Here is a 14,627-nt window from a genome sequence, read left to right on the forward strand (position 1 = left end):
CTGGTGAACCCATCGTGCGTTACCGAGGTATCATAGGACGAACTCACCCAGATCGACCGTCAACATCAAAAGTCGATTTCTTTCCTTCGAGAACATCTCTCACAACTCTCATCTCTCAGGTGGTTGTATACATGGTGGACACTCTCTCACCGGTATTTCGACTGGCGATGATGGTCGCTTCTCCTTCTTCCCCAAATGCATTACCAAGGTCTAGCACCCGGAGAAGAAACAAAAGCGACCCCACGACAACAGTCGAGATCCTTCCTCCAAGAACATCGATCAATCACACAGGGAGCCCCATCGGACTATAAGTAAACCATGAGCATAATTAGGCAATACATAGATAACCATTACATAATTAAACAATATTAGGATAGACCGCCGGTACTAGGGCATACTACTATAATAGATCATTAGAAACCATAGCCCCTAATGAACTCTCTCGGCCGCAGTAGTCGTCACCACAACACCAACGTCTGCCCTCTTGGTTGCAGCAGCCGCCGCCTCAGCGTTAGCGGCTGCCCTCTTGGTCGCAGCAGCCACCGCCTCAGTGTTAACGACTTCTTGGCCGCAGAAGCCGCCGACTCAACGTCAATGGTTGCCCTCTCGGCCGCAGAAGCCGCCTACTCAACGTCAGCGGCTGCCCTCTCAGCATCGGTGGTTTCCCTCTCAAGAGCTAAAACCACTCTAAAGGGGGCCTCGGTCTCCCTAACAACGCATCTCCACGACCCCATTTTTGTCCTTTGCTAGTAAACACTCAGACCTAAGTAAATAACAAGATTTTTGTCTCTCCTGCTTGTCACCTTCTATCCTACCTCCTCCCCTCAGTATGGGCGACACGCCATATTGTTGGGCGTTTGGCCCATCTCATGAACCGGAGCCGAGTGAACAAGAAAAACAGTTTCTCGTCTCTCACAATCGTTGGAGGGGTGGGAACTCGCTTCGACGAGCCAGAGTGCAAGATTTTGTAGAGCTGGTGGATTACCAAACATGCTCTAGATATAATTTAATGTTCTTAATGCATAGCTTAAGATTAGATGGGTGTTAGAACAACACCTAACATTAGTTGCAAGTTACTCTCCAAGAGCCATGATATTATTGTTAGCACGAAGTTTATCGCATCTTCATTCTCGATTATCCATGTGCAAAGAAAAAAAAATCATGAATCTATGAGATCATGACACAAAGACACATTCTAGAATGAGTCGATAATACACAAAAATTTAGCCAACATGGAATATATCTGATATACATAAAAACCTAATTATAAAGAGCAATTAGAAAAAAACAAATCCTTGAAGAGTTAGATAACATTCAATAAGTTATTTCATGGAAAATGGCACTATATACATGACATATTTAGATAGCAATTGGTAATAGAAGATTATGAATGAAACCGCTAATTTAATTTTTAAATGAACACTACAACTACAACTAGCTGAAATATAGTTGTGAATTTCATAAATCAAATAATATCTGTTACATGTAAATTTAAATATAAGTTCGATTTCTTAATGCATAGCTTAAGATTAGGTGGGTGATAGAACAACATCCAACATTAAGTGCAAGTTAGTCTCAAATGTCATGATATTAGTGATGCGCAAATTTAGTAGCTAGCATTGTTAGATAGATTAAATAGGAAGCTTATTTGAACAGCTAGGAATAAAAGTTCCACAAGATGCAAGGTTATGGTGTGACAATATTGATGCAACATATCTTTCAGCAAATCTTGTCTTCCATGCATGAACAAAACACATAGAAGTTGATTTTCATTTTGTCAGAGAAAGAGTGGTTCGAAAGCTACTTGACATCAGGTTTATTCTAACTGGAGATTAACTTGTTGATGGCTTCACCAAACCACTTACTATGAGGAGACTAAATGAGTTTAAGTACAATCTAAACCTAGACAAGGTTTCATAGGTTTGGATTGAGGGAGGATGTTGGATAGATTAGATAGGAAGCTTATTTAAACATCTATCTCTTCTTCTGTATTCTCTGTCTAACTCTCCTCTCTATGTAATCCTTCTCCGTCTCTCTCTCATTCATCTCATGGAGTATCCTAGCGATCTCCACAACTTGTAAGCCACGGCAAATCTCTCAATATATACATCGCGGCCCGAGATCAAAGGGTTCAACGCTTCCTCCAATCTTTACAAGCATTCCATTGTCGATTATGCAGGTTTAATTCAAAAGGGGAGCATGAGATTATGAGATGTTGAAACAGACACATATATTGTTGGCTCACAACTGCAAAGCAATCGAAATGGTCAATATAAGCTATAACACAATTTTATAATAATATATGTGAGCCCGATGCTAAGTAACATGTTTAAATTTAGCTGCATTCCATTGTCGATTATGCAGGTTTAATGCAAAAGCAACAGTTTCATTGATTATGATGCTGACACTGCACCCCCGGCGTGCGACAAACAAAGAAATCAATCCATCTGCACTGAAAAATAAGTGTACTACCATTCATCTCGAGTGGCTTAAGGCCGTGATTACAAGATTTGCAATGAAGACGTAAACCTGATCCGGCCTACTGGCCTCCATTATGACAAACATGACATGGCCGCTTCAAGAATCCGGATCGTATATCACCTAGGATATGGCTCAGTAATCGTAACCTCATTCCAAGATACGTCATCTTCCGGTACTAAATCAGGTCGGACATGCATGTAGCGGCGTTGCCCATATCGTGGAGAAGCTGGAGATGGTGATTCTGTCCCAAAGAAGAATGCAGGCTGTGCCGGTGGCTGAAGCTCCATGGTGTCCCTTGTTAACATGAAAATGACGGTTGATATTTGAGGCCTGTCATCAGGGTCCGGTTGGACACACAGCAGCCCGATGTGGATGCACCGTAGCGCTTGGCTTCGAGGGTATCCAATGAGTGATTCGTCCATCATTTGTGATATTGTTCCTTTTCTCCAATAATTCCACACCTGGTAGATGGTTAACATGGATGATGCTTTTAGATACAATAATATAAATGTTACAGTGTTCAAAGACACTAAAAACTGATGAAAATAAAGTAAATCCAGCACTTACATCACTAATGAGATTCACGGTATCCCCATAATCCGAACTGCAGTTCCTTCTCCTGGTTATAATTTCGAGGACTAGTACACCAAAACTGAAAATATCAATCTTGGGTGACACACTTCCGTGTACTGCGTACTCTGGTGCCATATAACCGCTGCAGAGGATGAGCAATTAGGCTTGGAAACGCACCTTCACTAAGTGAAATACTTCATAGTTAAAAGTATCCTTTTTGTTCATGCAAACTTCAATATACGCATTTGACTTACAGTGTTCCGGCAGCTCTAGTGGTTTGAGTATGAGTGTGACCTTCTTGTAGCAGCCTTGCCAATCCAAAATCTGCGATTTTAGGATCCATTTCCTCGTCAAGAAGAATATTATTCGCTTTAAGGTCCCTGTGGATTATCCTTGGGCTCGAGTCCTCGTGAAGATACAGTATTCCCTTGGCAGTTCCAAGAATGATGTTGTACTGTTGCTCCCAGTTTAGAGTATTTTCCTCACTGGTATCTGTTGCCGAAAAGAATGATGTTCAACTTACATTAGATGGCCCCGAAAGATAAATAAGGAACAATCAAAATACTCACTTGCCTGAAGAAGTTTAGAAGAAGAAAAAAAGCAGAATATCAATCTTGGTTGTGTAACTAATTTGCTGGAAATACTACAGTAGTGATTTTTTTCAATAAAATACATGTTCATTCTTGATACAACCGAGTGAATAGCTCGACGCAGAGTAGTGAACGGAGAGGAAAATAAATACCGAAAAGAAAGTTGTCGAGGCTCCCATTCTTGATATATTCGTAGACGAGCAACGTATCATTCTGATGCGAGCAAAACCCCTGTAATCTGACAAGATTCTTGTGCTGAAGCTCTGCCAATAGAACCACCTCATTGCGCAACTGATGCAAACCATGCTCAGTTGCTCCCAAAAGCTTCTTAACTGCTATTTCTTGCCCATCCGGCAGTGTTCCCTGAAACATGCAAATTGTTTTTCAGACAAAGCCCGATAGAGTGATACATCGACTCCTTTTGCACTCGCTTTCTTGCTTGTTTTCTTACCTTGTATACAATTCCATAACCACCTTCTCCAAGCTTATTCGCCTCTGAAAAGTTTCCGGTTGCCTCTTGCAGTGCCAGCAAATCAAAGATCAAGGCTCTCGCCATTTTCTTGAATGCTAGTGTCATATGAAAAGCAAGAATGTTATCAGTAAACAACAAGTCCGGCTCTTGAACAGAAGACATGCTAGATGCAAGATTCTACTCACGATTATCGTCCTCGGCGGCCTTAATTTTTCTCTTGAAGCGGATGAAAGCGAAAACTGATAGTAGAATCAATAACAAGACAACAGAAGAAGCAATGCCTGCATAGATTCCTGTTGCACTCCTTGTGTTTCCTGAATGATGATAAAAGTAGAAGATAAATGCCTTGCTCAGATAAGAAGGGGAACTGAAAGTGTGCTAGCTACTCCCTCGGTTCCAAAATAGTACTCCCTCCATTCCAAAATACTTGTCGTGCTTTTAGTACAAATTTGACCTAAAACCACAACAAGTATTTTGGAACGGAGGGAGTAGACACTAAAGTTAGTACAAAGTTGAGTCATCTATTTTGAAACGGAGGGAGTAGCTGCTACTGCTAGTACTACCTGCGCCATGCTCGGGAGTGACAGAAGGAGATGGCGGTGGCGGGGCCGGAACCTGAAGCATCGCCTGGCCGTCGTAGATCGGCCGCACGCCATACCTCAGGATGCACCACGCGGAGCCAGCCTCGATCCATCCGGGGTTAGTGCCCATGTAGGGTGCTGTCTCATCTTGGAGTCTCCGGAGGCAGCCGTCGCACTGCGCCGGCGCCAGGTTGGGCATGCACTGCGCGAGGCCGTATACCTTGGGGTTGAAGGCCTCCTCGCCGGTGGCGAAGTACTTGCTTCTCATGGTCGAATTGCTGCTCGCCGCCGGCGACGGGGACGACACCGCGTGGTTGACCACGGCGGTGAGGATCGCACTGACCGCGGCGCCGAACCAGGCGGCCGAAACCGTGACGCTGGCCCGATCCGCGACAACGGAGAAAGTGATCTCACGGACCTGCCACTGGTCCGCGCCGAGGAAATCGAGGAATCGCTGGACGGAGAAGCGCAGGACGCAGCCGTCCTCGTACATGGCGGCGCCCGTGTCGCCGGGGCAGCTTGCCTGCGCGTCGCCGAACGCCTTGGCCACGCACGCGCGGCAGGACGAGGCGTTCGTGCCGCCCCGGCAGAGGGCCATGCCGTAGACCAGGCCGGGCGCCGTGCCGACGACGGCGGTGGCGAAGCCGTTTGGGGAGGTGGAGGCGTTGCCGGGGAGTCCCGCGGCGAGCAGCTTCAGGGTCGAGGGAAAGGTGCTGCTGGACGTTTGGGGGTTGCCGTCGCACTCCATTGAGGCCGACTCAGCCGGCGCCAGCAGGTGGGCCGCGATGATCATGGGGAGAACGGCGTAGCCGCCGGGGAGCATCACCGTGGAAGCGCGTGGGGGGAGACCGGTGGACCGGCTCGCTTTTCTTTGGCACGACGACAGAGCGGGGACGGCGACGGCGACGCACCATTTGTCATATTTTTTTCCACGAGTACGAGTGGGTGCGCAAGTGGCAATCCAAAGGAGTCAAAGTTGATTGGCCGCCCGCAGGCCGCAATTTTGGGTGTGTGGTATCATGACTGGCAAGTGGACGAGTCATCAGCCCTATCCAACAGGGCATCAGGAGTGCGCACAAGATTGGGACCCGCATGACAGCTCTCGTCAGTGTGGCCAACCCGTCCCTGCCGGCGCCGATGTCGGCGCCTCATCACGGTGTCCTATCTCCCTCGTCACTCCGAGAGAGAAAGCCATGGCATGTCCTGATCCCCCCCTCTACCGACGGAAGATCACGTAGAGGGGGATCTAGATTGAGATCAAATCCAGGGGCATGGGCGATTCAAACCAATGCGGCGGGTCACGTGGGGGAGCGGCTTGCCGGGATCCGTCACATGCAGATGTGGGAGGATCAGGCAGTTGGTACATGAGACGAGGGCCCGAGCCAGGCAAACAGGAGGCGAGCGGGCCCCTTTGCATGTCGTCGACGCCGCCGCTGGTTCCCTCTGCCTTCGTCGGCCGCTCTGGCGGTCGGAGGGAGGGGGAACCTCAGATCTATGGGTCGCGTGTGTTCTCAGTTTGGTTAGGGTTGAGGGAGTTGCTGAAGCCATCATGGCGTCGTGCCTGAATAAGTTTTCCTATGCTCCATTCGTAGTCAGACGGGGCTCTTGCCTTGGTCTAGGAGCCAATGGGGTGGGGGATCCCCGGAACTCGTTGAGGTTGCGGGCTATGGTGTCTGAAGATCGACCGACACTAGTTGGGTTGGTCATCGGATGGGATGTGGTTGTGTGGAAATGGAGATTATTATTCCTCCTCGCCGGTATGATTTTTTTTGATGTTGTTCTCCCTCCTTCGTATTTCTGCTAGAGGGATGTCCTGTTTGGCCTGGGCGATTGGCCCTGCCGCGGCGCCGGAACCAGATCCTAGTTCACTTTCATATGGAAGGGGTACATCTAGCGGTACTCAAAGCCACATATGGTGAAGGCTGTTGCATGCGTGTTGGCTGCACTTTTGTGTCCTTGTCTTTTCGGCGTCAGAGCAAAAAAAGGAGGACCAGCGTGGCGGCAATTATGTTGTGGTTGAAGATGATGACTTGCTTGGGTATGGGTGTAGATTCTTGTGTTGCAGGTTTGTTCTCACAAGGTTCATGGTTGATGACACATAAACATCTTCGTGTTTCACTGGTTGTTTTAGTGCTCTTTATTATTCTGTTAGGGTGTCCTTGTGCAGGTTAAGAACTTTGTATTATTTCCTGATTTGAATACAAGCATACTTTCTACAAAAAAAAAAGATGGGGGAGGACTGGCAGGCTACATTGCGCATATAGTTCAAAATGAATGACGGATACTGCCCTGATACTTTGATACTGCCTCGATACAGTTCGACACGTATTCCTTGATTTGCATTTTTTAATAAACTAATATTTGATACACGTGGGATACTGCTGTGACACATTTTTGATAAGGAAAAGCATGATGTATCTAACTATTTCTTAATTTTATTTGTATTTACAACTAACTAACTTACTCTGTTTTGATGCCATATTTCCATTTAGAATCTCATATGATCAAAATGACACTTGGAGTATTAGCTGAAAGACTTCATCACTTGAATAAAAAAGATATGCTTCTCATCAAAACTCCTTATTTTCGCATTTTAAATGTTTTTTGTATGGTAATATGTGTCTCATTTATATCATAAACGTACCCATGTATCCTAATTTTTTTTAAAAAAAATTGACGTATCAGATGTGTCTTTGTATCACGTATCTGGTACGTATCTAATTAGGGTCTGTCTAGGACATATCTAGATGTGACATAGTTATGTCACATCTAAGCTGATGTCCACTCTGTTTGTGATTTATTTTTTTTGTCTTAGTTTTTTTTTGTTTCTTGTTGATGCATTTTATATTTGTGGGAGCTTAGATGTGACATCTTTAAAAACATCTAGATGTGAATTAGACAAACTGATCTAATTACCCATGCATCGTAGTTGGTAGTAACAAATCCCGCTATCATCGAGGGTATACCGGATTCGTCAAGCAAAACAAAGAGAGGTGGAGTACGAAGCCAAAGAGAGGGCAAATCTGGCGCTCTCTCGAACTATGGTGAAGGAGCGAGGGAGATTGTTTGCGAAGGGGCACCCATCCTTCGAGGAGACCTTGGTATGGGTGACGGCAGAACTAAAGTCATCGGTACCTCTGTCATGGGAGGGCATCACCATGCTCCACTTCGAGGGGAAGCATGAAGATCAACTTCTATGCCGGAAAGAAGTTGCCCTGAATCTAGTAAGTACCTCCCCCCTCATCTCCTTGCGTGCTCTTGGGAAGTGTGGAAATCTTGCGCTTGTTCCTGATGTGGTGTTGATTTTGTTAGAAAGACTCGTCCTTGTATTTTTGCACCCATTGTTTGGCTCCATCCTTTGCATGGAGCTCTGACTAGGAGGGAGTGGCGGAGCTTGGCCCAAATAGTTGGGCAGGACGACTGAAGGAAATAACTACCGAGCTTTTGTTCGATGGTCTAAAAGTGGGTATTCACTTATCACTCCATTAGTCTCCTTGAACTCAACTACTACTATAAACCAAAGTCATTGAGCACAAATGATCGAGATATTCATAGTTTTGTCTAGAGTTTTGCGACTCTTTCATGATGGTGTACGTGTCGATCTGCTCCATTTAATTATAGAGTTATATAGTGTTATATCTGCTCCAAAACATATGGCACGGTTGATTATTTACAATTTCCAGTTCATAATTTTAGCCGCCATATTTATTTATGATACATAAAAAATAGTAAAATGGTGCACGGCATATATAAACGTATGAAAATGAAAGTTGATTTTACATGTCCAATCACTATACTTCTTCATATCATATAGTGGTCAAACTTTTAAGACATTGATAATATGTTTACTTATGCGCCTCATATTCACAACAGTATGGGGTATTCATCTTATGTATGTACAATGTATATGCTTTCCCGTGTCCTTCTCAAGGCTATTTTTTTCATGAAGAATGCTACTTTGTACTGAAGAATTTGCATGCCTTAATTCTTTCCGTGGAATATTGAATTTCAATCATTGTAATTAGAACATACATGATCCATCACAAAAAAAAGAACATACATCATGATTCATTATTTACTAAAAAAATGCGAGAATGTAAATATTAATTATTTGCACTAAGAGATGTCCATGTATTTCTAGTCTGAGTTGTCCATGCATGATTTATTACTGGTAACACCTTTATTACTTTAAACAAAAGTATTTTGCCAAAAAATATGGCCCCACAGTTTTTGCTGTGTACATACACATTTTTTTCTTTTTTAATCTGGTAGAGGATATTTTATCCCAACATGAAGCACTAACTAAAGAAAGAATCCATGATCCTCAAAATAAAAAAAAAATCTTTTTTTAACACGAATGTATTGTGCTTGGACTTTCTTTTTGTTCTCGGACTCTTTTGGTGGGGTGTTGGGACTCTCACATGGGAGTTGTTGCCTGCTGTATTTTGCAATACCAAAGTTGTGCTTATGGATGATTGTCTCGTACACCTTTTTCTAAAGGGAAGGCATACGAGTCGTGTCAAACTTTTTTTTGGAGGAGACATGTCAAACTGTTTGTGCATGATAATATTTGATAAGAGTATTTGTATGTAACGCTACATATTTTAAATCTCAGCCGTCAATAGTTAAAACTAACAACTGAGATAATTTAACAACAACAACAACAACAACAACAACAATAATAGATAGATAGATAGATAGATAGATAGATAGATAGATAGATAGGTAGCATAAACTTTGACTCGACGCACGTACGTACGGTTTGGTTTGCTTGAAGCATTCCACTCCACGGCTTTGCGGAATGATGAGTCATGCGCATCCAAACTGGTAAAATCCCTTCAATTCAACTGAACTCCAAGCCACCTTTTGCGACTACATTCAATGGAATGGAGAAGGTTCACCCGTTCAGTTTTCTCCTTTCATTGACGGAAGATCGCTACTCTCGCCGTCGGATAATATAAGAGGTTTTTTTTACACTAAAACTAAAAGTACTTCTCAGTCACAGGCGATGGGGACGTGAATGCTAGTTGCAGAAAACGGACAAGGACTTGCGTTGCCAGTTGCCATGGTCGTCGTCAAGGACGTGCACTAGGCAGGCACTAGGCACTACCAAGTTTAATCCCCCCGTCTGCAAAACATACGTTCCAACATCTTGCTCGCTCCACCATGCCCGCCACAAGGCCGAGGATGATATCTCACCGGCTCGTCGTGTCCGCGGCCGTCGTTGCCGTCGCCGCCCTGCTCGCGCCCGGCGCCGCGGGATACCCGTGGCAGGATTGCGTCGACGGCCAATTCGCGGCCGGCAGCAAGTACCTGGCCAACATCAACCTCCTCGCCGCCTCCCTCCCCAAGAACGCCTCGGCGTCCCCAGACCTCTTCGCCACCGCCGAGGCCGGCGCCACCCCGGACAAGGTCTGGGCCCTCGCGCTCTGTCGTGGCGACGCCAACGCCACGTCCTGCCTCAGCTGCCTGGCCCAGGCCTTCCGGGACCTGCCCAACGTTTGCGACTACAGCAAGGTGGCCACCATGTACTACGACTCCTGCACGCTCCACTACTCCAACGCCTCCCGGGACCCCGCGCCGGTGGCGGCGCGGACGTATAGGTTCTGGGAGTACACAAATGTCACGTCGGAGAAGAGCCAGTTCAACAGCCTCGTGGCCAGGCTCGTGAACGCCACCGCGGACTACGCTGCGTACAACTCCACGCGGCGGTACGCCTCCGGGGAGGCCGACTTCGACCGGGAGTTCCCCAAGATCTACAGCTGGGCGCAGTGCACGCCAGACCTGACCGCGGTTCAGTGCCGGCAGTGCCTCGCCAAGAACATGGTGCTGTTGCCGGAGTATTTCGTGGACAGTACAGGAGCCAGAGCTCTGCAGGTCAGGTGCAGCTTCCGGTACCAGACCTATTCCTTCTTTGATGGCCCTGTCATGGTGCGCCTGCCAGCACCAGCACCGAGCACGGAAGCACCAGCGCCTGCGCCTGCTGCGGTACCAACGGTTTTGACGTCGCCGCCGCCGGCGGCGGCATCCACACGAGGTAAGCTTTAATTTTCACCGTACCATGCTAACATTTGCCTTGCCAACGATTTAGCACAGTGATTGACAACAAACCATTCAGTGTCAAACTTTGCCAAATTTTGAAGCACGCTAATAACTTTTCTGTACCTACCTTCTAACAACAAGGAGCCATATGGAAAATACTGTCGAGTTAGAGGGCCTAGAGAAAAAAAGGTTTAAATGTACAAACCAAGTGAGATACCAATCCAAATTTAGAGTGAAATATGAAAAAAAAATCATTTTTCTAAAACATCTTTTCCATTTGAGCTGACATTTTTCTTGTACATTGCTCAATTCACAGGGAGAAAATACAGTGTCCCTGGCATGGTTCTTATTATTCTGCTGCCTACTCTAGCTGCCATAAACCTTGTGGCTTGCTTCTTTTTCTGGAGAAGGAAGCGGCCACTATCAAAAGCAAAACAGTCAGGTATGTTCAAAATTCACCAGTTTACAACGGGAAAGTTTTGAAAGGACCCAAAGCGACGTAGGTTATCTATACTCGTTGTGACTCTGATATCGACCATTAAACAGATCCCAGTTATTTCGCTGACGAGGAGGACAATGAAAATGTAGACTCGATGTTGATTGACATTTCAACCTTGCGGGTTGCAACCGGGGATTTTGCAGATAGCAACAAGCTTGGTGATGGCGGATTTGGCGCGGTGTACAAGGTGCTAAATAGACATTTCTCTACTGAAATCGCCAACTATATTGAGAGTTCGTTAATTGAGCTTAACTCTGGTTTGATCTTTTAGGGTATTCTTCCAGATGGCGACGAAATAGCAGTGAAGAGACTATCGAAGAGCTCAACACAAGGAGTTGAGGAGCTCAAAAATGAACTCTCTTTGGTTGCAAAGCTTAGGCACAAGAACCTTGTAACACTTCTTGGCGTCTGCTTGGAGCAACAAGAGAGGTTGCTTGTCTACGAGTTTGTTCCTAACCGAAGCCTCGACCTCTTCCTTTTTGGTACTTGCCATTGAATCATGCTCAAAGTCAATTATGGCCTCCTTCTCTCTCCATATTATACATTAATATATTCTATATCCATTTACTTTAATAATGAAAAGCAGATGTTGAGAAACATGTAGAACTGGATTGGGAAAAGAGGTACAAGATTATTAATGGAGTTGCTCGAGGACTGCAATACCTCCATGAAGACTCCCAGCTCAGAGTGGTCCATCGTGATCTCAAAGCTAGCAACATCTTGCTTGATAAAGAGATGAATCCGAAGATATCAGATTTTGGAATTGCGAGACTTTTTGCGCAAGACCAGACCCATGGAATAACGAACCGTGTTATCGGCTCATAGTAAGTACCATAACACTTATATCAGGCTAATCCAAGTGGTATGTTGCTTAATCATCTAGTGGTAAGTGACTAAATATGACGTACCTCATCACATTCTTATAGCGGATATATGGCGCCAGAGTACGTGATGCGTGGGAACTACTCTGTGAAATCTGATTCATTCAGCTTCGGCGTCATGGTTCTTGAGATTGTAACGGGGAAGAAGAACAATGACTACAGTAATTCTAAGGAATCTCAAGATCTTCTGAATGCAGTATGTGCTTGCTGTTTGAATATCTAATCACCATTATTACTAGACAACAACGTGTTACCACTTAGTAGGCCGCCGTTTTTTCTAACGAGGCAAAAAATTTATTCCGGTTAATTATAGAAAAACCGGGCGAAAACCTGCACTTAGACTTTTAAGCTCATGGCTACTAAAAATGGTGCAGATATGGGAGCGTTGGATGGCAAGAACGGTGTTGGACATGATGGATCCGAGCATGAACGCTAGCTTCTCAGAGAGCGGCGTGCTAAGATGCATCCATATAGGGCTTTTGTGTGTTCAAGAAAACCCGGCTGATCGACCGCTTATGTCGTCTGTGGTCATGATGCTCGGAAGTGATACTGTGTCTCTATCTGCCCCATCTAGGCCGGCGTTCTATGCCAAGAAGGCTAGCAACAACTTGGGAATCACGTCAACTTAGCACAATTTACATGTTCTTGGGTTGACAATTAAAGGTGTCAACTCTCTGAGGAGGGTTTATTGAGTCAATAACTAAATAAGATTGTGGTGCACTCGATGAAAACATGTTTTCCTGGTAAAGGGTGTTTTTATTGACTCACTGAACACATGCGTGTTGCTATGTATAGATAAACATGTTGAGCCACCGTGTTCCATTTTTTAGAGTAAAGGTAGGAGCCCGACTTTATAAATAACGCCATCACGGCAAGGTCCAGAACAAGGTTCATCAGGGAAAGAGATAAAACAGTTCATAACAAACAAGCTAGGTACAGATCCTAATAGGTGAAGCAAAAGGACGCGCATGCCCGACAATAAACACAGAAACTTAGCAATGATTCTCCATAGAGGGTCATGGGGTAGATAGAGTGATAGCGGAGGTGCGGATTTTGGAAATCATCAACATGACAGCATCAACATCAACGGCTTTAGTGAGAGGGCTCCACTATTGAATAAAGGCAACCATTTTAAACAAACAGCGAGCAGGAAAGTTTGGAAAAAATGCTCAATCGTAAATTTGTTATGAGTAGTCCACTGTCCACAAAGGCCACCCAAGAGCAGTAAAAGCAATCCAAAACACCCTAGCTAAGTGTCCGGAGTAATTTCAAGGATAGAAAGAATATCCTCCACATTAGTCAGGTTCCAGGAGATGCTCAACCATGATCGAACGCTGCTCCATCCAAGACTAGCTAGCACACAATTAAAGAGGATGTCCTCCGTGATGTCGATCTCGCCACAAAGAGAGAAAGCCGCGCAAGCATGCCCATGTCGCTTAAGTATTTGATCACTAGCCAGAAGCTTACATGTGATGGCCTACCAAAGGAAGATTCTGATTCAGCTACAGGCCCTTATAGCGAGGACGTGGCCACCACTTGGTGAGTTAATGGAAAATTTTCCAGAAGACAAGTGGGGCAAAAAATCTGGTCAGGGGTCTCCGAGAGCGTAGGAGGAGGGGCAGTGAGAGGTTGCCAGTCAACTAACTCTACTGGAGTCAATGTCCGACGCAGTCCAAGGTCCCAGTTTGAGGCATTTGAGTACATTCAAATCAACTTTAAAGGCATTGCCACTTGTATATAGTCCGTTGTAGAGTATCAACATATGGTTATGCTCCCCCGTTCTCTTTCCGAAGTTCGATATTGTTTTTCTATATCAGAATGTATAATGAAAAGTAAAGAATCAGTCTATTCTGGACTTACAAGTTGGTAGGGGTGGAATTCAAGTCGAGTCTAGCCAGCTCGGCTTCACTTGTTATACCTCATTAAGATAACGAGTTAACTTGGCTCGACTAAACATAACAAGCTCAAATTCAGACTCGGCTCGACTCATGCAACTCGCAAGCTAGCTCATTATAGACGTGAGTATCAAATTATACATATTATATATGTTATCTAAACAGTATAATCGCTGACACATACTTCTTCACAAATCCCAACATTCCAATTTACACTTAAGGAAAACTTGGTACACATACTTCTTCACAAATCCCAACATTCCAATTTACACTTAAGGAAAACTTGGTACACTCCACATATCACAATCGTCTACAACAATATTGATACATATCTGTTAATGAGCTAAATGAGTAACTCCTTAGCTCAACTTGTTAAACTTGTTTTGTTAACGAGTTCAAATTAAAACTCAGCTCGACTCCTTGGTCATCAAGTTTGAGTCAAGTCGAGTAGAGTCACGAGCTACTCCTTTAGTCATGGGTTTTGAATTAAAACTTCAGCACTACAAGTTGGGTTTCCGGATTCTTGTAATGTCTTTATCTCGCCCGATGCTGAAGCTATGGATGGTATGAATGGGTGTGCTAGCGCGAGCATTGTAGTGCGGGACCATGAAGG

The 14,627-nt window shown here is 44.9% G+C and overlaps 2 protein-coding genes across 3 annotated transcripts; one reads left to right on the forward strand and one right to left on the reverse strand.

Annotated features, from left to right (window-relative positions):
- Positions 1–2,421: 2,421 nt before the first annotated feature.
- Positions 2,422–5,624, reverse strand: LOC119293833 (putative receptor-like protein kinase At4g00960). Its single transcript, XM_037572186.1, has 7 exons — positions 4,680–5,624; positions 4,302–4,430; positions 4,096–4,211; positions 3,797–4,007; positions 3,309–3,546; positions 3,049–3,196; positions 2,422–2,942 (listed from the first exon to the last, which is right to left on the reverse strand). The coding sequence occupies exons 1-7, from the start codon at positions 5,518–5,520 to the stop codon at positions 2,598–2,600; spliced, it is 2,028 nt and encodes a 675-aa protein (XP_037428083.1). The 5' UTR covers positions 5,521–5,624; the 3' UTR covers positions 2,422–2,597.
- A 4,202-nt stretch (positions 5,625–9,826) lies between these two features.
- Positions 9,827–12,927, forward strand: LOC119293845 (cysteine-rich receptor-like protein kinase 6). 2 transcript variants are annotated; one of them, XM_037572192.1, is made up of 7 exons: positions 9,827–10,734; positions 11,056–11,181; positions 11,286–11,425; positions 11,510–11,720; positions 11,822–12,062; positions 12,165–12,315; positions 12,494–12,927. In XM_037572192.1, the coding sequence occupies exons 1-7, from the start codon at positions 9,864–9,866 to the stop codon at positions 12,746–12,748; spliced, it is 1,995 nt and encodes a 664-aa protein (XP_037428089.1). In that variant the 5' UTR covers positions 9,827–9,863; the 3' UTR covers positions 12,749–12,927. The 2 variants fall into 2 exon arrangements, with proteins under 2 accessions (XP_037428089.1, XP_037428095.1); XM_037572198.1 differs by having other exon boundaries at positions 11,825–12,062.
- Positions 12,928–14,627: the final 1,700 nt, after the last annotated feature.

The sequence above is a fragment of the Triticum dicoccoides genome, chromosome 1A (genome assembly GCF_002162155.2).
Source record: "Triticum dicoccoides isolate Atlit2015 ecotype Zavitan chromosome 1A, WEW_v2.0, whole genome shotgun sequence".
Lineage (NCBI taxonomy): Eukaryota > Viridiplantae > Streptophyta > Magnoliopsida > Poales > Poaceae > Triticum > Triticum dicoccoides.

Excerpts from the sequence above, each read along its gene's own strand:
- LOC119293845 (XM_037572192.1), top strand. The coding sequence starts at position 9,864 with ATGCCCGCCACAAGGCCGAGGATGATATCTCACCGGCTCGTCGTGTCC. Across the intron at positions 11,426-11,509 it reads GATTTGGCGCGGTGTACAAG|GGTATTCTTCCAGATGGCGA; the intron begins GTGCTAAATAGA and ends TTGATCTTTTAG. Across the intron at positions 12,316-12,493 it reads CTCAAGATCTTCTGAATGCA|ATATGGGAGCGTTGGATGGC; the intron begins GTATGTGCTTGC and ends AAAATGGTGCAG.
- LOC119293833 (XM_037572186.1), bottom strand. The coding sequence starts at position 5,520 with ATGCTCCCCGGCGGCTACGCCGTTCTCCCCATGATCATCGCGGCCCAC. Across the intron at positions 4,431-4,679 it reads CACTCCCGAGCATGGCGCAG|GAAACACAAGGAGTGCAACA; the intron begins GTAGTACTAGCA and ends ATCATCATTCAG. Across the intron at positions 2,943-3,048 it reads CCGTGAATCTCATTAGTGAT|GTGTGGAATTATTGGAGAAA; the intron begins GTAAGTGCTGGA and ends ACCATCTACCAG.